The 25,633-nt window shown below is 40.3% G+C and overlaps 1 protein-coding gene and 1 non-coding gene across 6 annotated transcripts in view; both read right to left on the minus strand.

Moving 5' to 3' along the window:
• The window catches only part of UNC13B (unc-13 homolog B), a 138,484-nt gene extending 116,344 nt beyond the window's left edge, over positions 1 to 22,140 (minus strand). For all 5 annotated transcript variants that reach the window (XM_070431279.1, XM_070431280.1, XM_070431278.1 and 2 more), the window contains exon 1: positions 21,848 to 22,140. In XM_070431279.1, coding sequence (XP_070287380.1) covers positions 21,848 to 21,869 — 22 coding nt within the window. In that variant the 5' untranslated portion in view covers positions 21,870 to 22,140. The remainder of the gene's footprint in view (positions 1 to 21,847) is intronic.
• LOC139021382 (U6 spliceosomal RNA) lies at positions 6,461 to 6,565 on the minus strand. The gene has a single exon (XR_011473487.1). It is a non-coding gene; the product is annotated as a U6 spliceosomal RNA (small nuclear RNA).
• Positions 22,141 to 25,633: the final 3,493 nt, after the last annotated feature.

A 25,633-nucleotide genomic window follows, 5' to 3' on the forward strand; every position in this document is an offset into this window, starting at 1 on the left:
ATTTTATGGTTGGGTCACAACATGAGGAACTGTATTTAAAGGGCCAAGAAGGTTGAGAACCACTGCTCTAGACCCAAAACCATGTGCTGTTTTTAACAGATACCATTGAGTATTTAATCTGTATCAGACTGTCCAGATCTAAACATTGTGCCATATCTGCTACACATTATTTTTTCAAAATTTAATAACATATTACAAATACAACTGCAATCCCTACTTAATCCCATTCCCTCCCTTACGTCCTTTTTAGTATCCATTATCCTGACATTAATATATATCATTCCGGTCTAAATTTTTATTTTTACTACATATGCTTATATCCATAAACAATATTAATACTGCTTTTGCATGTTTCTAATGTTAAATATATGGTATTATACTATATCTGTCTGCAACTTCCTTTTATTCCCATTTTGATTTGAGATTTATCATTATTGATAAATGAAGCTTAGTTTATTCATTTAACTTAGTTTAGTTTAGCATTCCATTTGATGAACACATCATGGTTTATTTATCCAAATTTCTACCATGGGACTTTTTAATTGTTTCCAAATTCTTGCAATTGCAAACGATGCTTCACTGAACATCCTCCTGCATGTCTCCTTTGACCAAGCACAAGAATTGCAATCACTAGGCTGTAGGGGATACTTATCTTCAACTTTACTAGGTACTACTGCTCAACTGTACTCCAAGTTGTCACATAAACTTACACTCTCACCTATTTATACGAGTTCCCAAAACAATACTTAAAAAAACAACAACCTTTCTATGTCAAATTACTTTCCATACGCAATAACAAATTAAAGTAACAAACCAGCTTTTATTTTATAGCTCTTGGAATAAAGATCAAATCTGTATAAACATAACAAAATCCAACAAGGCCAAAATATCCAATAAGACTTCTCCAACGCCATTTTTCTTTCAGTTACTATCTATGAAACAGGAGCTATACTGGACACTTAATCCTAACAACTTTACAGAATGTTTTCAAACTGTTTTTAACCCAGCCTAGAGTACATATACATTTTGGGGGACACCCTCTATATCTTATATTGCAACAAAGTTCCCATCTACTTACATACATATTTATGTGCAGTATGAATGTGTACTATGAAATAAAAGTCTCACAAAATGATACTTTCCCTTATTAGAGACATTTCTACATTTTCCCCCTAATGCTGGTTACCCACTAAACTCATTTCAGGACTAATGAATCACACCTACAGTATGAAAAAACACTACTGTAGAGCATACAATTTCCACTTTACAGATTAACGAAAACACAAAGAGGTTAAGTAACTTGCCCAAGGTTTCAGACTTAAACAGGAAAATCTGAAATTTAAACCCAGATTCAAAAGCCATACTTATTACAGTCCACAGCTTTCTCCTACAGTATTAATATCAATTCCATAGCAACTGAAACAGCTAATGCTTCCATTTATGCCCATGTGAATCAAGGCAAAGAAAAATAAATAGAATAAATTCTTTTAAAATATGGTGGTTTGAATAGAGTAATAAATAAAACCAAAGTTGCACACCAGTAATATACCTGATTTCATTCATTCATTCATGTACAGATTTTCTTCTGAGAAAATCTTAGATATCACTGCTAACCTTCTACCTGACTTCATAGCAATTTATTATAATTTAAAGAGAATACTAATAAAATATACATAAATATACTACCCTGCTCCTGAAAAAAAATTAATTTCTGTAAGAATCAACAAAATTCACTACCTATAAGCTCCTTTTCAAACCAAAAGACAAACAAGTACTTACGTCAAACTTCAACTAACAAAACCAATGACTAATTCTAGAGTAAACACAGTCCAGGTTATAATTGAACATGTACAAATGCTCAAATATATCTTTTAAAGTGTTTTCTAAATAAATAAACCTCGGTTGGAATAGATTTTCATATACACAATCAGATTTCTATGGTTACTATTTATCAGAGCTCATTCAAGCTTGATTATACATGGACAGCAAAAGGACATTCTTTAATTCACTCAGCTTAATGTTTTAACTTCTTTTAATATATTTTTATTAATTTCAGAGAGGAAGGAAAGGGAGAGAGAGATAGAAACATCAATGATGAGAAAATCATTGATTGGCTGCCTCCTGCAAGCCCCCCACTGGGGATAAGCCAGTAACCCCAGGCATGTGCCCTTGACCAGAATCGACCGGGACTCTTCAGTCCGCAGGCCGATGCTCTATCCCCTGAGCCAAACCGGCTAGGGCTTAATGTTTTCACTTTTAATACCTAAAACCATTATAGCAAAATCTCATATTACACATAAAGCACAACTATTTCTTGGTCTTTATTAAAATCCATTAAACATCCTATAGGGAAGCCCACAGGTTATTAATTGCTAATACATACAAACATTAAATCAAATCAAATGTTTATTGAGCATTACTTACTAGGTGAAAGATTCTCTGGTCCTGTATAAGGTATCTCAAACTAGCTGCAAGGCAGAATTTAAATCATTAAAGTGAAGAGGAGGGGCCGAAACCGGTTTGGCTCAGTGGATAGAGCGTCGGCCTGCGGATTGAAGGGTCCCAGGTTTGATTCCGGTCAAGGGCATGTACCTGGGTTGTGGGCACATCCCCAGTAGGAGATGTGCAGGAGGCAGCTGATCGATGTTTCTCTCTCATCGATGTTTCTGACTATCTCTCTCCCTTCCTCTCTGTAAAAAATCAATAAAATATATTTTTTTTAAAAAGTGAAGAGGAGGGGCGTGCACACAACTGATTTTAATAGCTTACCTCCCCCTTCTGTAGTTGCAATAGTGTATGCAGTTGCAAGAGAGTATAGGCCTAGATCTCAAGAAAGATAGAAAGCAAGTTTTCTGGACATAATAAAAACATCATTTATAGAGCATAGCAAAAAATACCTGTTATCACTCTGATAGGAGAATAAAGGTTTTAAATGATTCTAGATAGGAGTTACGCTAGAGGTGGCTGGATCATTCCAACCCAACAACAGATACTGACACACAAAGATATGTTTGGCAACCAATTCTCATATATCAAATATTGGTGTCTTTCATTTCAGTGATTTTTGTTTGTAGTTTATTTCATTACAGTGATCTCTTGACAGTAAGCAGATTAGATGTATTTTTTTTCTTTTTTTAAATTTATCTTTATTGTTGAAAGGATTACAGATGTCCCCATCCCCTTCCCCTACCCCCATTGACCTCCTCCACCCAGCTCCAGCTCCCCTTTCCTCCCCAGGCCTTCCCCACACTATTGTCTGTCCATGGGCTATGCATATATGCATACAAATTCATTGGTTAATCTCTTCCCACCCCCACCCCTTCCCTCTGAAATACATCAGTCTGTTGCATGCTTCAATGTTTCTGAATCTTTTTGTTCATCAGTTTATTTTGCTCATTAGATTCCACATATAAGTGAGATCATGTAATACTTGTCTTTCTCTGACTGCATTATTTTGCTTAGCAAAATACTCTCCAGATCCCTCCATGCTGTCTCAAAGGGCAAGAGATCCTTTTTTTTTTACAACTGCATAGTATTCTATTAAATTTATCAGTTTTTTTGTTTGTTTTTTATCCATTCATCTACTGATGGGCACTTGGGCTGTTTCTAGATCTTAGCTTTTGTAAATAATGAACATATAGGTGTACATATTCTTTCTTATTGGTTTTTATGGCTTCTTAGGATATATTCCTAGAAGTGGGATCACTGGGTCAAATGGCAGTTCCATTTTTAATTTTTGAGGGAACTCCACATTGTTTTCCACAGTGGCTGTACCAGTCTGCATTCCCACCAACAATGTACTATGATTCCTTTTTCTCCACATCCTCGACAGCACTTGTTTGTTGGTTTATTGATGATAGCCATTCTGGCAGGTGTGAGGTGGTACTTCACTGTCATTTTAATTTGCATCTCTCTGATGATTAGTGGGGTTGAGCATCTTATCTAATAAAGAGGGAATATGCAAATTGACTGTCGTGTCATAATGGTCAAGATGGCTGCGCCCACAGCGGAGGCAGGGATTCTGTAACACAAGATGGCTGCACCCACAGCGGAGGCAGGGATTCTGTAACACAAGATGGCTGCACCCACAGCGGAGGCCAAGTTCCCGTAACAAGCCTTAACAAGCAATCAGCAGGGACCTGAGGCCGCATCCCCCACCCGCGGGCCTTGACGGGGGACATCAGGCCGTGCCCCCCCACCCACGGGGCCTTGATGGGGAACCTCAAGGCACGCCCCCGCCCGGGGCAGAGGACCTGAGATCGCACCCCCCGCCCTGACGTCGGGCCGGGGGACCTGAGACCGCACCACCCGCCCAGCGGGGCTTGACGGGGACCTCAAGGCATGCCCCCTGCCCTGGTCTGGGCCAGGGGACCTGAGGCTGCACTCCCCGCCTGGTGGGGCTTGATGGGAGACCTCAGGCTGCACCCCCCACCCGGCGGGGCTTAATGGGGGTGGGGCTGGCCGGGTCTGGGTCTCGTGCGATTTCAAAGCACACATGGGTGGGCAGGGACTTGTCTCTGGTTCCCATGGCGTGCCCCAGACTCTGACAGGAGGAAGATTTTCATATACATTTTACTAATTTTCTTTCATCTCTGACACTTCTATTATAGAGAAAGGGCAAATAGCAATATTAAAATATTTTCTCTAATCAATTCCCTTTTAATGTGCATGAATTTCGTGCACCGGGTCACTAGTTTTTTCATATGTTTCTTGGCCATTTGTATGTCCTCTTTGGAGAAGTGTCTATTCAGGTCTTCTGCCCATTTTTAAATTGGGTTGGTTGTCTCCCTTTTGTTTGAGTTGTATGAGTACTTTATATATTTTGGACATTAACCCCTTATCAGATGTATCATTGGCAAATATGTTCTACCATACAGTGTATTCCCTTTTCATTTTGATGCTGGTTTCTTTTACTGTGCAGAAGTCTTTTATTTTCATGTAGTCCCATTTATTTATTTTTTTCCTTTGTTTCTCTTTGTCCTAGGCCAGTGGTTGGCAAACTGCAGCTCGAAAGCCACATGCGGCCCCTTGGCCCCTTGAGTGTGGCCACGAAGTCTCAATCGCACTGTGCGTGCGTGCCCGCACGTGGTATTTTGTGGAAGAGCCACACTCAAGGGGCCGCAGTTTGCCGACCACTGTCCTAGGCGATGTACTGGTGAAAATTCTGCTCTGTAAGATGTCTGATATTTTGCTGCCTACATTTTCTTCTAGGGTTTTTATGGTTTCACGACTTACATTGAAGTCTTTTATCCATTTTGAGTTTATTCTTGTGTATGATGTAAGTTGGTGGTCTAGTTTCATTTTTTTACATGTACCTGTCCAATTATTCCAACACCATTTATTGAAGAAGACTGTCTTTACTTCATTGTATGCTCTTGCCTCCTCTGTCAAATATTAATTGAGCATAATGGCTTGAGTCGATTTCTGAGTTCTCTGTTCTGTTCCATTGACCTATATGCCTGTTCTTGTGCCAGTATTAGGCTGCTTTGATGACAATGGCTTTGCAGTACAGCTTGATATCTGACTTTGTGATCTCTCTAACTTTGTTCTTCTTTCTCAAAATGTAGCTATTCAGGGTCTTTTTTTAGTTCCATATAAATTTTTGTAGTATTTGTTCTTGATATGTAAAATATGCCATTAGTATTTTGATAGGAATTGCATTGAATCTATAGATTAATTTGAGTAGTATGGACATTTTAATGATATTAATTCTCCCAATCCATGAACACGGTATATTCTTTCCACTTGCTTTTACCTTCATCTATCTCTTTTTTCAATGTTCTGTAGTTTTCCGAGTACAGGTTTTTTTTACCTCCTTGGTTAATTTTATTTCAAAGTATCTTAATTTTTTTTGTTACCATGGTAAATGGGATTTTTTTTTTTTTAGTTTCTCTTTCTAAGAGTTCATATTGGTGTATAAAAATGAAATCAATTTCTGGGTTTTAATTGTGTATCCTGCTACATTGCCGAATTCATTTATTAAATCTAGTAGTTTTTTGGTGGAGTCTTTAGGGTTTTCTATGTACAATATCATGTCATTTGCAAATAATGACAATTTTACATCCTCCTTTCTAATTCGGATGCCTTTTATTTCTTCTTCTTGTCTGATCGCTGTGGCTAGGACTTCCAGTACTATGTTGAATAAAAGTGGTGAAAACTGTCTTGTTCCTGTTCTTAGGGGAAATGGTTTTAGTTTTTGCCCATTGAGTATGATGTTGGTTGTAGGTATGTCATACATGGCCTTTATTATGTTGAGATGTGTCCCCTCTATTCCCACTTTACTGAGCGTTTTTATCAAAAATGGGTATTGGGGGAGGGGTGGTACTGGGGTGGAGAGGGCCAATGGGGGGAAAAGAGGACATTCATAATACTTTCAACAATAAGGATTAAAAAAGAAAAAACTGGGTGTTGAATTTTGTCGAATGCTTTTTCTGCATCTATTGATATAATCATATGATTTAAAAATATGAAACGCTTCACAAATTTGTGTCATCCTTGCACAGGGGCCATGCTAATCTTCTGTGTATTATTCTAATTTTAGTGTATGTGCTGCCAAAACGAGCACCAGATTAAAATTATTGATGCAGTAATTAACACATTCCATTTCTTGTCTATTTTGTTTGATATTTTAATATATCTTTTCAAAAAGTTTATAAATTGCTATCATAATTTCAAATGAGTCATTATATTGACACCTTTTAGCTTACTAGAGGTTTAGCTTGTTAAAGGTTTGTAAAAGATCCTTTCCAGTTTCCAAAAACTAAAGATATAATCCCAGAGAGGCCTTGTCAAACTCTAATCTATAACATTCCACTAAGAAAAATAAATCAGGAAAAACTGTATACAAAATATGATGCAATTTTATGTAAAAGAAAAAAGTTAATACACAGACACACACAATAGAGAAGAAAAGACCAGTGCAATTATAATTTTTTATTTTTCTCTTGATGTATTTTCCAAACTGTCTAAAGCATGTATATATTCCTCTTATAAATGAGAATAATTGTCACCAAAAAACTCTCCCTTATCACCCAGATGGGATCTGTTCTATTTCACTTGTTCTTCTAATGCTTGTCATATTCTGTTCTATATCATAATTACCTCCTCTTATATCTGACTTCCCTGTTAGAGTACAAACCAGTTGCAGGATGAACCACATCTGTGAGCCTTAATAAGTGTTCACAAAGGCTATATTGTGCTTCAGCTAAAAATAGTAAGGCACATTAGGCTAATTTCACTTAGAGCACAGGACCTTTGTCTCTTGAATAAACTCCTGTTGAATCCACAACAAAAACTAATATATGTACTAAATGCATGTACCAACATTATAGTTCTTCTAACTAGATGTATTCAAGACTAAAAGTTAAGATCTTCAAGTATCATTTATCTAAGGCCAGCAAACCAGCACCTTGCCAGACCTAACCAAGTAGAAAAGTCTACAATTTTATCTCGAGTTGAAAGTCCCAATGTAATGATTACCTTTCTCAATTTACAAGAAAGGTGGCTGTATTTCAATTAATTCCCAGGCATGTTTTATACCTTAGGCCAGGCTTTATGAGTTGTTTCCAGCATCTAAATTTTTCAGAACATTGTACCTACCACTCTGCATTTGTCTGCAGAGTACATTCATATCTACTACCAGTTGGACTCTCACTTCAATACAGTGAAACTGGCACAGTATTATCTTCCCACTTGACAGAATATGATTCTGAATGAAATTAAGAGCCTTAGAGATAAAATTTTAGTCATTACCTAGTGAGACTCAAAACAGAGTTCTCTTGAATCCAAAATCCTGGATTTTTCCATTATACCACATGTCCTCGCAAGGAAAAAAAAAAGGAATTTAGGTTGTAAACACTATTAAACTAGAGCCATAATGAACACTCCAGCCTATAAAACACCTGCTATAATATTGCCCCTGAATACATACTAAACAAACAGAAACCACAGCTATAGAGAAACTGATTCACAACCAACATTGCACAAAGTCATCTTCCCTAAGTACTATTTTAAAATAAGACTTCTTTCATGCTCCAAAGCACTATCGGATATCATTAATTTTGTAGTTTATAGTTTATAATAAGCCAGAAAATTCTAAATGCAGCTTTACAGTACATAAACATACTAACTTCTGTGGACCCAGTGACCTAATATGTAAAATGAGAATATGTAATAAAGAAGGTTATTTTGAGAATTATTAATCCTTACTTGCTAATTAGCAGAGAGTTTGGCAAAGAGTAGACTTACTAAATGTTAACCTCAGTATTTCACTGATTCTAAGATGATGAGACATTTTCTCATATTTTAAGAACTCTGAAGTCAAAATGTGTCTTAAAAACAATGATGTGTCACCCTGGCTGATGTCATTCAATTGGTTGGAGCATCATCCCATACACAGAAAGGTCGAGGGTTTGATTCCCAGTCAGGGCATATGCCCAGATTACAGGTTCAATCCCCCCATCAGCCACGAAGGGGAGGCAACTAATGTTTCTCTCTCACATCAATGTTTCTCTCTCTCTCTCCCCCCCCCCCCCTTCTCTCTAAAATCAATAAAAGCATTCCTCAGGTGAGGATTATAAATAAATAAATAAATAATAAAATTAAAAAACAATGATGTGTCATAACCAAATCGATAACATTTTTTTCCCTCAATGGTACCTAAAATAATGATGAGTCTTACAATCTCTGGCATCTTGTAGTCAATGAAATGCAGTATATTATGATGCCAATACTGAGTAAATATTTATCCTGCCACCATTCCTCCACCCAACAGATCCACACCTTTAACCCTGATCTCCCAAGTCATGTTTCCAACTGTAACACATGGATAGACTGCCAGCACCACAAATTTAACATGTCCAAAACTAAAATCATTATCTCCCCAGAAGCTGTCATTCTTTGTTTCCATTTCCTATCCCAACTAATGACACCATAATGAAAACCCTGACTCCACCTTGACTTCCTTCCTCTTCCTCTCCCAGCTGAGCCCTTTCCTGTCTCTCAGTTGGAATCAAACACTCCATTTCTAAACCCCATTTTATGTTGTACCTCTATCTTAGAAATTACCAAACTGTACCTTGCAACATATTTAGTTATACACATGGCTGCATCTTGACTCTCAGTTTCTTGAGGGCAAGGTCTATTTCTTACTATTTATACTAGTGGCCTGGTGCACGGATTCGTGCACATTGAAAGGAACTTAATTAGAAGAAATATTTTAATATCGCTATTTGCCCTTTCTCTATAATAGAAGTATCAACCAAATTCACGATCAACGATGACAGATCGAAACACAAGCATGAGATTGGCGCCATTGAGAGCTTTATATGTATCACGCATACACACAGGCGCGAGTCAACTTAGCCTTTTATCTATAACTAGAGGGCCAATGCATGAAATTCATGCAAGAGTAGGCCTTCCTTTCCCCTGGCTGCTAGCACCGGCTTCCCTCCAGCACCCAGGACCCGGACTTCCCTTGCAGCCCCAGCTTCATCTGGAAGGACGTCTGGTCTAATTAGCATATTACGCTTTTATTATTATAGATATTATAGATAATAAAAGCATAATATGCTAATTAGACTGGACAGCCGGACGACCTTCTGGATGAAGCCGGGGCTGCGAGGGCTAAGGCAAGCTGCCGCAGCTATGAGGGCCAAGCCCCTTGCATGAATTTCGTGTATCGGGCCTCTAGTATATATAGAATAAACTTGTTTAATTAGGCCTGCGTTCTGATTTAGCTAAACTTTTTCCAGCCCAGTGAAGCACCCAACTTCTCTTTCAGGTAATTGTCAGCAACACAGCAGTAAATATCAAAACAAAGCAGATTATTATTGTAGATCATGCAGGGAGACAAAGGGTAAAATATATTTTTTAAAATATATTTTATTGATTTTTTACAGAGAGGAAGGGAGAGGGAGAGTTAGAAACATCAATCAGCTGCCTCATGCACACTCTCTACTGGGGATATGCCCGCAACCAAGGTACATGCCCTTGACTAGAATCGAACCTGGGACCCTTCAGTCCACAGGCTGACACTCTATCCACTGAGCCCAACTGGTCAGGGCCAAAGGGTAAAATATTTAACTGCAGCAGTGTTTGACTATATTCTGCACAGTGAGAAAACCTGAAGTCAATTTCAAGGTCTACCATTTCTTACTTTTTTTCAGTCAGGTCAAGTTTCTAAACTTTCTAAATCTCCGTTTTCCGGCTATCGAAAGAAACAGGATTCTACCGAGTCTCCTATCTACCTACTCCAGGACTTCTGTGAAGATCAAATGAGATCAGACACGGGAAAACACTTCACAGACATTTGGTTAAAGTGTAAAATGCTTGCACCTGGCTATAAAGCAGGACGTGTTCCTAGGCTGAAGAAACCCCAAGGAGGCTAGTTGCTAGGGAGAGGAAGCTGGGCGTTGCTACATGATGTCATTATCCAGTGCCCACAGCGTTTGAGGATGGGCTGGGCTGTGGGCCACATTTTGCACCATGGGGTCTCGGCAGCTTTGGCTGTGATTTGGTGGGCTGTTACTCCCAGGTGGTGGCGGGGCCTGTGTCCCACTTGGGGGAAGCCAAGTGTTGCTCTGTTGGCGCCAGGTCCATGGTGCCGTTTCTTTGTAAATGGCCAGTACACATCACGGCAGCTCCTGTGTTGAGCGTCTGCCCCCTAGTGGTCAGTGTGCATCACAGCGACCAGTCAGACGGTTGGAGGGACCCTTAGCATATTAGCCTTTTATATGTACAGATACTTAGGGTGACTAGGTCAATGCCTCATCCACAGTGAAGTGCTCAATAAATGTCTATGGAACTGATCACATCTTCTTCGTTAATAAGTTTCAGAATACTTAAGCCCCTCTCCTCAGCTGAGAGAAAAAAGAGACTAACAAATAGTAAAAGTTACTATAATTTAAAAGAAATTTCACATACATGATCTCACTTAAGAGTTTAATTCTCAACTCTATGAGGTACATTGAATAGATAATAATATTTCATTTTTGAATTGTGGCTTAAAAGTCTAGAGGCTTGCCAAAAGTTTTCTAAGAATTCAAACTCAAGTCTAATTACAAATCTCGTATTTTTGGTTTACAAACTTCTATCCTTCTGCCCCTCCCTCAGTTTCATTCTTACAAACTTTTCACCCTAATGTGGCCTACAAGGCCCTATAGCTGGGCTCCATCTATCTCCCTAGCCTCATGATGACCCATGTTTTCCCTTGCTCTATGCACACCAGCTATGCATGCCTTCTTTCAACTCCTCCTCCTCACCACAAGGCCTTTGCACATACTATTTCCTCTGACTAAAATTCTTCTCCTTCCTTCACCTGCTTAAGGGCTCCTCTTCTTCCAGATTTCAGTTCAATCTTCACTTTATTAGGTAAGGCTTCTTTGACCTAGTAGGTAACTTTCCCTATCACATGTTCTCATAACAACATATATTCTCCTTTATAGAACAAATCACAGTTGCACCAGAACCGGTTTGGCTCAGTGGATAGAGCGTCGGCCTGCGAACTCAAGGGTCCCAGGTTCGATTCCGGTCAGGGGCATGTACCTTGGTTTCGGGCACTTCCCCAGTGGGAGGCGTGCAGGAAGCAGCTGATCGATGTTTCTCTCTCATCGATGTTTCTGGCTCTCTATCCCTCTCCCTTCCTCTCTATAAAAAATCAATAAAATATATATTTTTTTAAAAATCACAGTTGCATTTTATCAATTTGTATGATTCTCCTTTGATTAATGTCTAGTTCCCTCGCTAATCTATACAACTTCCAAGAAGGCAAGGGATTTTTTAAAATCATAATTCTGCTCCAAGTGCCTGGCACAACAGCTGTTGAAAGGATGAATAAATGAAACCTTTTGTACTATTAAGCTCACTAAATCATCCCCACCACCTCACTTTCAGCCAATAAATCTTGTATTCTGCTTTACAGGGAAATCAGTTATCATCTCTTCTTACCCCCATTTCATCTTGACCTTCCTCTTCTTACAGATTCTTTCCCTTTTTGCCCCAAACATTCAGATTTCCTCTCTTACAAGACCACTCTCAATCCTTCTCTTCATGGCAAAACTTCTCAATGCAGTCTATACTTGCTAATTCCACTTCTTCACTTCCCAAATATACCAGGTGTACCAGTTAATAATGCGGATTTTTTCAATAGATGGAGTTACACATATGTTGATACATATGCGATTTGATATGTATGCTATTTTGTTGTATTGACAACAAGCTTCAAAACTTCATATGTCAAATTTTCTGAAAGTGTTAACATCATAGATATTTTTATGCTTAAAAATGTCGAATTTCGTGTCAAAAAAAGAGCATTTACGGGAAGTTTTAATTCATTACTTTATTTTGAAGATAGATGCTGCTGAATACTTCGGGAAGCTTATGGTGAACATGCTCCATCTCAAGATACTTGTGAACGCTGGTTTAAACGCTTTAAAAGTGATGATTTCGATGTGAAAGACAAGAACGTCCAGGTCAACTGAAAAAGTTTGAAGACCAACAATTACAAGTATTATTGGATGAAGATGCGTGTCAAACTCAAAAACAACTTGCAGAAAGATTAAATGTTGCTCGGCAAACAATTTCCGATTGTTTACAAGCAATGGGAAAGATTTTAAAGGAAGGAAAATGGGTGCCACATCAACTGAATGAAAGACAAATGGAAAACCGAAAAATCATCAGTAAAATGTTGCTTCGATGACATGAAAGGAAGTCTTTTTTGCATTGAATTGTGAATGGCGATGAAAAGTGGATTTATTTTGAGAATCCCAAATGCACAAAATCATGGGTTGATGTAGGTCAACCATCAACATCGACTGCAAGGCCAAATCACTTCAGAAAGACAATGTTCTGCGTTTGGTGGGATCAGGAAGGTGTGGTGTACTATGAGCTTCTAAAACCAGGTGAAACCGTTAATACTGATTGCTAGCAACAACAAATAATCGATTTGAACCATGCTTTGATCGTAAAACGACCAGAATGGACCAGAAGACACGGCAAAGTAATTTTGCTTCATGATGACGCACCATCACACACTTCAAAACCAGTTAAAGACACGTTAAAAGATCTTGCCTGGAAAGTATTAACCCACCCGCTATATTCACCAGACCTCGCTCCTTCAGATTACCACTTGTTCTGATCAATGGCACACGCACTTTCTGAGCAGCACTTCAAAACATACGAAGAAGTGGAAAATTGGGTCTCTGAATGGTTTGCCTCAAAACAAGAAAAGTTCTATTGGGACAGTATCCACAAATTACCTGAAAGATGGGGGAAATGTGTCGCTAGCGATGGACATTACTTTGAATAAAGCACTTGTAATGTTTCTCTTGAAATTATCGTGTTTTCTTTGATTACAAAATCCGCATTATTAACCGGTACACATGGTACTCCTCAAATCACTGCAATATGCTGTCTACACTCACACTCCTCTAATGAAACTGCTCTAATTTGCTGCCTACATTCACACTACTCTAATGAAACTGCTCAATGACCCTGCTGTTTTTTTTATCCTCAACCAGTATCATTAATCTCTGTCATCTGATTATTCCTTCTTGAAACTACCTCTAATTTAAGCTTCTGACAGACACTGAATTCTCCATTTTCCTACAGTTCTGACCACATCTATCAACTCTTTTGCCCATTCCTTTAGCTACAGCATTCGCTCATTTTTCTCCTCTTTAACCCTCTATTGGCAAATTTATTCAAGATAATGTGTTTACTATCAAACACCTTCAACTCCCAAAGATTTATCTCTAACACAGACTTCTTTACTAAGCTATAGACCTACATTTTCAGGTACCATTTTCAAGGGTCATCTGCAACAAGATTATTGATACTTTCAACTCAACATATCTTATATGTAATTTATCTTACAGATTAACAACAACAACAAAAAGTATTTATTAAGCTCCTATTAATCCTCACCCGAGGATATTTTTTTCCATAGATTTTTTTAGAGAGAATGGAAGGGAGGGGGAGAGACACAGAGATAGAGACATTGATGTAAGAAGAAACACATCGATCAATTGCCTCCTGCACGCACCCTGATCAGGGCCGGGAAACAAGCCTGCAAATAAGGTATGTGCCCTTGATTGGAATCGATCCCGAGATCCTTCAGTCTTCAGGCTGATGCTCTAACCACTGAGAAAAGCCAGCTAGGGCTTTTAAATGGATGTATAAATATTAAAGATGTGGAAATTAAGATTCAATTAAGTTAAGTAACTCAAAAGTGGAGCTGATATATTACCAACTCAGGTCTGTCTAAAACGAAAGCTTTTAACATCTACCCTATATCACAGTACTAAAGTATAGTGAGAGTAGAAGCTAGAGAGACAGACTGGAGAATATGATCAGATAGATGGAAAAGTTTAAGATTACAAAAGCAGCTCTGGCTGGTTTGGCTCAGTGGATAGAGCCTCGGCCTGCAGACTGAAAGGTCCCAGGTTCAATTCCAGTCAAGGGCACATGCTCAGGTTGCAGGCTCAGTCCCCAGTAGGGGGCGTGCAGTAGGCAACCAATCAATGATTCTCATTGATGTTTCTATCTCTCTGTCCTTCTCCCTTCCTCTCTGAAATACCCTTCTCCTTGGCAAGCAGATTTCCGTTTCCCTTCTGCAGATGAAAGCTCTAAAAATTTGGCTCATAAATAATAGATACAAATCATATAGGTAAGCTAGCCCTTTGATTGAATCATCTTTATCACACTCTGACTCATATAAAAGCAATTATCTTCCCACTGTCCAAATGCCAGCCCCTCCTTGGTTGATAGGCAGATCTTCCTCACTTGCTGCCCTCTGGTCTCTTTCCTCTCAACATCACTCACAGTAAAACGTTATAGAAATTAATAAAGCAAACAGCTACAAAAGAAATTACCAGCCCAATCCATGAAATTACAATCCATAGGCCTATCTGTTCTCACAGTCCTACCTAAGTACTTACTTAATGCCGAGAAACAGAAGAAACAGAAGCAGCAATAGGGAAAAAAAAAAAAAAGATTTTTCTTTTTGAAAATCTATTTCCTAATGACTAAAAATTGCTTTTTTCTATTTATATGATTATTTAAGAGAAAATAGTGTATATATATATATATATATATATATATCCTAGCACAAACTCTCTTCTGTCATATTTTACCACATATTTTATCACTAGCAAAAATAAAGCCCTCTTGACTTTTTTTCCTTTGATACCATAGGCCTCTCACAAGTTCAGTGGATAGTTTAGTGCTATATAAAATTAAAAACTCAGAGACACAGACAGATAACAGTATGGTGGTTATAGAAGGAAGGGAGGGTGCAGGGAAAAGGGATCAAATTTATGGTGACGGAAGATGATTTGACTATGGGTTGAGGGTGCACAATGCAATATACAGATCATGTATCATAGTAATGTATACTCGAAACCTATACGACCCTATTAGCTAATGTCACCTGAATAAATTTAAAAATAGAAAAAGAAACACTAAAACTATTAATTTAAGAAACACTAAAACTATTCTATGGTCAGATAATGTGACCTTTGGGAAGGTGGGAGGGAGAGATGACTGAGAGGAAGGGTAAGCTGGGCTTCTGGGGTTGTTAGCAGTGTTCCATTTCTTGTCCTAGGGCAGTGGTTCTCAACCTTCCTAATGCTGCGACCCTTTAATACAGTTCCTCACGTTGTGGTGACCCCCAACCATAAAATTATTTTTGTTACTACTTCATAACTGTAATTTTGCTACTGTTATGAATTGTAATGTAAATATCTGATATGCAGGATTTTCACTGTTACAAATTGAACATAATTAAAGCATAGTGATTAATCACAAAACAATATGTAATTATATATGTGTTTTCCAATGGTCTTAGGCGACCCCGCGACCCACAGGTTGAGAACCTCTGTCCTAGGTGGTAGTCACATGAATGTGTTCACTTTGTGATAACTTGGTGAGGCTTACACTTAAGATATGTGTACTTTTCTTTATATATGTAATAAGTGAATAAAAAACTTTAATATACAAATAGCAAATCTTCTCTGACCCTTAATAAAAGCCTACCATTGAGTGGAAGCCTTACCAATAACAACAGAAAGTATGTATAAAACACTCCTCAAACTTAAAGAATCATACTTTAAAAATTAGAAAATAATAGCATAGTGTTTTTCCACTCCAAGAGAACCTTAACTTATTCTGCTTATCCCATGTCAGACCTAACATTCCTAATGGATTCTGGGTTTATATAAGAAATGAGATGTTTTAAAACCTACTTAGCCCTCGCCGGTGTGGCTCAATTAGTTGAGGGTTGTCCCATGCAGCAAAAGGTCCCCAGTTTGATTCATGGTCAGGCACATGCCCAGGTTGCAAGCTCGATCCCCAGGAGGGGGTATGCAGGAGGCAGCAGATTGATGCTTCTCTCATCAGTGTTTCTCTGTCTCTCTCCCTCTCCCTTCCTCTCTCTCTAAAATCAATAAAAACATATTTAAAAAAAATATTTAGCCGAAACCGGTTTGGCTCAGTGGATAGAGCATCGGCCTGCAGACTGAAAGGTCCCAGGTTCGATTCCGGTCAAGGGCATGTACCTGGGTTGCGGGCACATCTCCAGTGGGAGATATGCAGGAGGCAGCTGGTCGATGTTTCTCTCTCATCGATGTTTCTAACTCTCTATCTCTCTCCCTTCCTCTCTGTAAAAAATCAATAAAATATATTTAAAAAATAAATAAAATAAAATAAAAAAATATTTAGATTTCCTGGGCTCTTATCTATTATATAGATATGTATCATAAACAGGTTCAGAGAAGGTCCTCAACAAATATTTACTAATGATACTCAGCCCAAACTTTAAACAAACTCACATAGCAAAGTCTAAAATACATACCACAGGTAAAATAGGAGAAAAACTCAGCCTACTGGCCTAAAGAGTGCAACCACCAGAAATTCCTCTTTTCAAAACTAAGCAATTACAGAATGTACTTCTTATAAGGAAGAGAATCATTTATGACAACAGCTATCTATGACAAAGGAAATTGGTGTTTTCCCCCTTCACTGCTGCCTAGCTCAGACAAGGCACAATCAACTTCCTGATGCCACAGCTAAGCAAAAGGAACCCAGCAGCAATCTGCTTGTAAGGGCAGGGACTATAATGTGATGTAAACCCAGCAGCAAGGAGTTACCTGAGGTAGAAGACAATAATGTTGGGGAGGAAATGAGAAGTACTTGACTTTAAAATCTAAATTCTAAAATCATTACTATTCCTACTTTCCACAGTGACAGTAAACCAAAGTACAGTTGACCCTTGAATGACTCAGGGATTAGGGGCATTGGGCCCCACTCCCATAATCAAAAATCCACATTTAATTTTTTACTCCTCCAAACTTAACTACTAATAGCCTAGCATTGAGTGGAAGCCTTACCAATAACAAACAGTCAAGTAATAAATATTTTGTATGCTATATATATTACATATTATATTCTTACAATAAAGTATGCTAGAGAGCCCAGCCAGTGCTCAGTGCTTGAGTGTTGACCTATGAACCAGGAGGTCATGATTTGATTCCCAGTCTGGGCACATGCCCAATTGTGGGCTCAGTCCCTAGTGGGGGGCATGCAGGAGGCAGCTGATCAATGATTCTCTCTCATCATTGATGGTTCTTTCTATTTCTCTCTCTCTCTCTCTCTCTCTCTCTTCCTCTCTGAAATCAATAAAAATATTTTTAAATGTATGCTAAAGAAAATAAAATGTTTTTATTGATTTTAGAGAGAGAGAGGAAGAGAGAGGGGGAGAAAGAGAGGGAAAGAGAGAAACATTGATGTAAGAGAGAAATATCAACCAGTTGCATCCCATATGCACCCTGACCCTTGATCTAACCCACAACCAGGGTATGTGCCTTAACCAGGAATTGAACCCAAAACCTTTTGATGTATGAGACAACGCTCTAACTAACTGAGCCACCTGGCTAGGACTAAAAAGAATGATTTAGACTCACATAAGCTTATAGGAACATATATCATTAAGTTTTTGTGGGGGGGGTGGGTTAATATTTTTTATTGATTTCAGGGAGGGAGAGAGAATAATTGATTGGCTGCCTCCTGCACAACCCACACTGGGGATTGAGCCCACATCCCGGGCATGTGCCCTGACCAGAAAACGAAAGTGACTTCCTGGTTCGTAGGTGGACGCTCAATCACTGAGCCAAGCCAAAGCTATTTTTTGTTTTTGATTTTTTTAACAAGTCAAGTGTGATCACTTCTGGTTCAAATTAGAGGAGGGAAAGCCATGGCTCAATTATAAACCATGTGGCAATTACAAAGAAATATGGAAAGACTCAATTCTCAAAATGCTTATAATTTGTTTGTAGAAACTAGTCATGAACATCAAGACAACAAAAGTTAAAGAAAATTCTTGATTTAGTTTACTGGAGTTGCTAAAGTGGTACTGGCACCCATCGAAGCAAAACGACATCAGTATTCTGAGGAAAATTTTGCTAAATATTTGCAGAAAGATTAAGTAAGTTCTATAAAAGGTTGGTTTCTTAAAATTCTTCAAGTCTAGCCTCCCACTCAACATAGATATCCCTTTTAGAACACTTTTACCACTCATTCAATTTCTGTTTAAAGAATCCTATGTCAAAAGATCCTCATAAGTAGTCCATTCCATTTGTTAAGAACAATCCCAATTGTTAAAGTTCTTCCTTACATTAAGTTAATATCTAATTTCCTACAGTTTTCAATCATTAGTTGACTTGTCCCAGTTCTGTCCTCTGGGTCAACAGTTTTTTTAAATGACTTCCATCTACTATAATGAGCCTTTCCCTCTTGGATCTTTTCAAAACTAAACCTCTCAATTCCTAAAATGGCTTCTACACCCTTCATTATTCTAATTATTCTCCTCTGAAGAAATTCTAGTTTTTCAATGTGCCTCTTAGAATCAAATACCCCAGTGAACACAAAAATTCCAGATCTTATCTGACCAGTGCTATTATCCCCTTTGTCTGGGTCACCATGAGTGTAACAATTCAAGACTAGGTGCCAGGCTGTTTACAATCCATTGCCAAATTAGTGACACTGTTCAGATCATAAGCGATTTGTTTTAAGAGTTTAAAGAGTGTAAAAAAGAAAGATGACTGAGGAGTTGAGGAAATTTTCAACAAACACTGTAGACTGTAACCTGGGAAAGGAAGCATATATTTATGATAAGCAGAAAATACAGAAAGAAAACAATTTCGGGGGTACAAATACAGAACAGGGCAGAGACAGGAATGAACCAAGTTAGTACTAGAGCAAAGTACCTATATAAGGATAGGCAATAACATAGAGCCAAAAAGGAGAGCTGCAGTCATACTACTTGTATTGTGAGCCCTTAACCTACATAACTAAAGGGTTAGTTCAAGAAATTGAGCCCTAGCTGGTTTGGCTCAGTAGGTAGAGCATAGGCCTGCAGACAAAGGGTCCCAGGTTCAACTGCAGTCAAGGGCACATACCTTAGTTGCAGGCTCCTCCCAGGCCAGGGCTGCGTGCAGGAGGCAACCAATCAATATGTATCTCACATTGATGTTTCTCTCTCTCTCTGTGACTCTCCTTCCTTTCCACTATCTCTAAAAATCAATGGGAAAATATCCTCGGGTGAGGATTAACAAAAAAAAAGAAAAAGAAAATGAACTGTTAGTTGAGATGGTCAGGGTGATTAAAATCAGTATCAGTTTGCCGTAACTGGTTTGGCTCAGTGGATGGAGCGTCGGCCTGCGGACTGGAGGGTCCCGGGTTCGATTCCGGTCAAGGCATGTGCCTTGGTTTCGGGCACATCTCCAGTGGGGAGTGTGCAGGAGGCAGCTGATCAATGTTTCTCTCTCATCAATGTTTCTAGCTCTCTATCTCTCTCCCTTCCTCTCTGTAAAAATATCAATAAGATATATATATTTTTTAAAAAATCAGTATCAGTTTGCCAATTTCTACATCAAATCAATGACTGTTTGAAATTTTACTTCAATGAAAAAGTTTCTAATTCAATTCTACTCTAAGATGAACAGAAATTGAGTTGTTCTACAATATCATTACGCAGGCTTCTTTCAGAACATGAACAACATTCTTAACTGCCAAAATGTCATTTTAGAAAGATTTATTTTCATTCATTTCTGTAGGTTTCCCCAGAATGAATAATTTGCCACTTAACATGAATACTTCTAATCAAAGTAGCTGCTTCTTTCAGTACTTAATCATCTTCAGGATCTCCATTCAAAAGACAATGACCTGCTAGTCTCCCTCCAATACCCCAGGGTCAAAAAGATAGGAATTTGACAAATGAACATTAAAAGGTTAAGATGTTAACCAGCAGAATTTCTAGGCATGAATGCTGCCCAATATTACAACAAATAAAAACAACAGCTGCTCTGTCTCTGAGGTGATTTAAATTCAATTAAATAGGATTTTTGGTTTACTATTGCTCCTGCCTAAAGACTCTTTCATAAAGACTAGCTCTGTAATATGATGTGGCAGCAGAGCTAAACTGTTCAAGAGACACTGCAAAACCCAACCTCTCCCAAATCCTGCTACTCAACAGCAGGGATCTAAAAGAATAGATTCCCAGCTGCTGAGAGAAATGTCTTACTAAAAGCAAAGTAAAATTCTCATTAATGAAAAATCAACCGTGAAAGAAGAAAATTCTGTGTGCCTCATAATCCCCGGAAGTAGCCAAATCCATTTTGGGTTAATGCAGGTTTAACAAAACAGTGCAAGTGAAAAGAGGAGCAGTTCCGTTTGCCAGCAGCTGAGAGAAAACAGTTATCAGAGAGATCACAAACAATGCTTCTAATCCACAGAGCCCAAAGAAACGTGAACTCTAACTCTCCAATAAAAGATTCAGCCAGGAAAAGGCTCTTACGGATAAATCCACTCTCACACTCACAAGCCACCTTATCCTATCTCGTTCAGCACAGGTATAACAGGCTGTAACTTCAATTTCCCACGATCAAATTCAACAGGTAATCCAAATCCTGCTTTTTCTGATCAGATCATCTCTAAAACCGCAGTCTTTGCATCCATTCAAAAACCATCTTAGAGCTTCTATGTCAGGCACAGAGAACACAAACACCTGTGAGAAAAATTAGTCTCTACCCTCTTGGAGCTTAGTCCATGCACCCTGCTTCACATGAACCCCAAAACTCTTGCCTTAAAATACCTTCTTAGATGGAGCCAGCGTCCTCAGTGAAGAAGCAATAAAGGCCCTTCATCTTTAGTTACTGTGACAGAAGCAAAGTAAATCAATCAACTAATCAATCACTTCCTATGCTCTGCTCGGGAAGGAGAATCCAACACACCTTTGCAAGTGGAACATGAGACTAACCCTTATCCTAGATTACAGGGAAGGAGCAGGGGACACGACAAGCAAAGGAGGAGTGCAAGCCCAGAAATACGACGGGAGAAGGGATGTGACAGCTGTCCCATAACGTATTCAAAGATTTAAAAAAAAAGAAAAGAACCTGCTACGAAGCCGACTGTAGTTTAACAGTGCAGGGAGGAGGAAGGGAAGAAGAATGGGAGGCTGCCCACTATGGACAGACACCAGCCATCCCGGTCCCCTTCCGTCCTCGGTCCACTCTCATTGGGGAGCGTGCCGGTCGCTGTTTGCTTAATAGGATCTGGGCCTGTCACATGGCCACTGGCAGGGAGAGGTAGCAGTCCCTTCGCAGGAGCGTGAGGACAGACAGGAGTGGGCAGCACTCTCCCAATGCTTGTCAATAAGTTCACATAATTGTCCCCCGAGGCGCAGACGGGAAGTGAAGTTTGGAAAGGATGGTAATCCGACGTCCACTGGAGGCGTGTGGGGACCGCTCAGCGCCCCCGCCCTACCCGACCCCAGCCCCTCGGTGCGTGCACTCACCGCGCACGCAGAGCAGAGACATGGCCGAGGTGCGGGCGAGCCGCCGCCGCGCCGCCGCACCCTCTTTCCTTTCAGCAGGTGCCGCGGCTGCTCCCGCAATCCGCCCCGCGGGTCTGGCCGCTCCTCATGGTCCCCGTGGCAGGCAGCGCCCTGCCGCTCCCTCGGACCCGCTCCCAGTCTCACCGCCTGAGGGGGTTCTCGATAATCGCGAGTACCGGCCGGCCGGCGGGGTACTGGGCGCGGCACCACGGCGCCATCGCTGGGAGAAAGGAGCGACCGGGACTCCCTCCCTCCACTCCACCCCACCGGGATCCGAGCGAGCGCCGGACAGAACCACCCGCGGCGCCCCGCCTCCCAGCCAATCAACTCACGCCCAGTCCCCCAACCCCGCCCCCACACGAGACGTAGGGGGCGGAGCCTCCCTCTGCCTTCCGAGCGTGCGAGACTGACGGCCACTGATGAGGCTTCTGGCTGGGAGGGGGGCGGGCTTCTCACCTGTGTGAGGTTAGGAATGGAAGCCCTCGGCTCTTCCCTCGTGGGCGGGCTTCCAGCCGAGAACGGATTCCTTTCATTGAAGATTTCCACTGGACTTCCTTAAAAGGTCTATCAGCTGATGAAGTACTTACTTACCTGTAATCATTTGACGAGATTGTACCACACAGCACGGAAGTTTTTAAATTAGCAACGACGGCGGCCAGGGGAAGGGGAGAACATGAGTGAGCATGAAGTTAAATATCTGGAGCCCTCCGTATCTATCTCTTTTTTTCATGCTCTCCATTTGTGTCTCCAATGTCTGAATAGTGCCAAGTATATAGTAACTAGTCCATAAATACCTACTGATTGGAGGATGGAGGGAAGATGGGCTTTTTAAGCTGAGGACTTCTGGCAAGAAGATGGATGTGTGCACATGCCATGGAAGTGAAAAAGGCCAGAGCAGAAAGCAGAAGACTCATGGTATGATGTACAACACCCCGCCGCCCAAAAATTCTGATTTAATTGGTTTGGGGCATCCTATTTTTTAAAAGCTCCGAAAATGATATACATAGCCCACAGACAACAGAGTGGTGAAGGCCAGGGGAGGGGTGGTAGGAGGTGGATAGTGGTGGGAAAAGCGAGGAAAATGGGAGACATCTGTAATAGTGTCAACAATGAAAAAAATAAGCAAAAATTTGATAGTAAGTTATCCATGGTCACACACACAAAAAGCTCCCCAGATGATTCTAATGTGATGCCAGGTTTTACCACCAGTAGACTAGGTGCTTTCTAAGGCCTCATTAGCCCAGCTCAAGTTTCAGTGTTTGAAAGCTCTCAGCCTCACAGGATTCTTCCTGCCAGACCCAGGCAGGGTCTGCCAATCTCCCAGGGTATTTGCCTTCCAAAAGGAAACCTAGCTACCATATGATTCCTCTTACTGGAATAAATGCTATAAGAGACTAACACTAGAAGCCTGAAGAAGGAAAGGAGAAGACTTGATCTTTCCACTGTGTACCCCGATTTGTAGCAATACACAGAAATATTTTAAGCAGGGCAACTCAGGCAGCCTCATCAACAGAAATGCCTGACCCTAAGACGACAGGCATTCTCTGTGCTGCTGGAGGTTGGAATATCTAGCTATTTTGCCCAGCTTTCGTAAACCACAAGAGCATGAAACTAAAAAAAGTGTTAAACTTCTGGACTCTGGAACCAGGGATTCTGCTGGGGGATGCAGAAGCCATCCAACAAAAAATGGAAAGTCACTCTACACTTGGAAACAGTGTAGAATATTGGGAAATCCTATATAATAAAAGCCTAATATGCTAAGTGTTCAGTGGACTGGTCAGCCTGTCAGCCAGTCAGCCATTCAACCAATCAAAGCATAACATGCTAATGATATGCTAAGGATGCTCAACTGCTTGCTATGACATGCACTGACCACCAGGGGGCATATGTTCTGATAGGTAGGTTAGCTTGCGGCTGGGGTCTGGGCAATCGGGACTGAGTGAGATGGGCCGGACATGCCCTGGAGCCCTCCCGCTGCCCCTCCCTAGCAGGCCAGCCTCCCGTGTCTCTCCCCAACCCCGATTGTGCACCAGTGGGGTCACTAGGCCTGGCTTGTACCCTCTCGCAATCCAGGACCCCTCAGGGGATGTCGGAGAGCCGGTTTTGGCCCGATCCCGCATGCCAGACCAAGGGACCCCACTGGTGCACAAATTCGTGCACCGGGCCTCTAGTAACCTAATAAAATTGTAAAGAGCATGAACTTCGGAACCAATAAGATTCACCTGATGTATTATCTATTATGAAACAAATTGCCCCAAATTTTAGTGGCTTAAAACAACATTTATTATTGCAGTTTCTGTGGATCAGCAATCTTGGTACAGCTTAACTGGATCCTCTGGTTCAAGGTTTCCTACAGACTGCAATCAAAGTACCAGCCTGACTACAAAAGGATCCACTGTCAAGCTCACTCATGTTATTGTTGGCAAGACTCAATTCCTCCTGGGCTGTTGGACTGAGAGCTTCAATTTCTTATCAGCTATTGGCTGGTCTCAATTCCCTGTCATTGTGGGCCTTTCCACAATAGCAGTTTGCTTCACTGAAGTACGCAAGCTAAGAAGGCAATAGTGTCTGCTAGTGAGATGGAAGTCTTCATCTATTGTACCCTAATCACAGAAGTGACATCCCCTCATTTTTGCTGTATTCTATTTATCAGAAGCAAGTCACACTCAAGGGAAGGGGATTACATAAGAACATGAATACCACCAGGACTCAGGATCTTTGGGGGGGGGCGGGGGGGCATCTTAGAAATCTGCCTACCACACCTGAATTTGAGTTTTAGCTCTGGTACTTGCGACCATCAGCAATTTTCCAGGAAATAATAATAATATCTACTTCATAAGATGGTTTTGAGATTTAAATAAGGAAATGCATTTAAATTACCTGGTACATACTAAATGCCCAATACATGTTTCATATTACTTAGGTTGTGGACACAGGGAAGGGAATGTGGCTGGGAGGTGAAGACTGGCTAAGCAGAGCAGGAGTCAATGTCTAAAGGTGTGCTGTAGGCTCTGAGGCATCCCAGTTTACCACTTAAAATTTTTTTAAATATGTTTTTATTGATTTCAGAGAGGGAGATGAAGAGAAACATCAATGATGAGGGAGAATCATTGATCTGCTGCCTCCTGCACACCTCCTATTGGGAATTGAGCCTGCATGCCAGGCATGTGCCCTTGACTACAATTGAACCAGGGACCCTTCAGTCGGAGGCCGAGGCTCTATCCGCTGAGCAAAACTGGCTAGGGCTACCCGTTACAATTTAAGAGTAAGGGCCCTGGTCAGCGTGGCTTAGTTGGTTGGGTGTTGTCCAGTGAATCCTTCCTCTCTCTAAAACTAATGAAAACATTTTAAAAATAAGAAAGTCTGAAGAACTGTCACAGCCAAGAGGAACTTGAGACATGACAACTAAATGTAATGTGCTATCCTAGATGGGATCCTGGAACAGAAAAAGGACATGAGGTAAAAACTAAGGAAATCTGAATAAAGTATAGGCTTTACTTAATGTATCAATATTGATTCATTAATTGTAACAAATGAACCATACTAAGGTAAGATGATAATAAAAGGGAAATTGGATATGAGGTATATGGAAACTGTGCTATCTTCACAAAATTTCTATAAATCTAAAATTGTTCTGCCCTAGCTGGTTTGGTTCAGCGGATAGAGCATTGGCCTGCAGACTGAAGGGTCCCGGGTTCGATTTCGGTCAAGGGCACATGCCCAGGTTGCTGGCTCCATCCCCAATGT

The sequence above is a fragment of the Myotis yumanensis genome, unplaced genomic scaffold (assembly GCF_028538775.1).
Source record: "Myotis yumanensis isolate MYYU_CA2020_CCGP unplaced genomic scaffold, mMyoYum1.0.hap1 SCAF_12, whole genome shotgun sequence".
NCBI classification, from domain to species: domain Eukaryota; kingdom Metazoa; phylum Chordata; class Mammalia; order Chiroptera; family Vespertilionidae; genus Myotis; species Myotis yumanensis.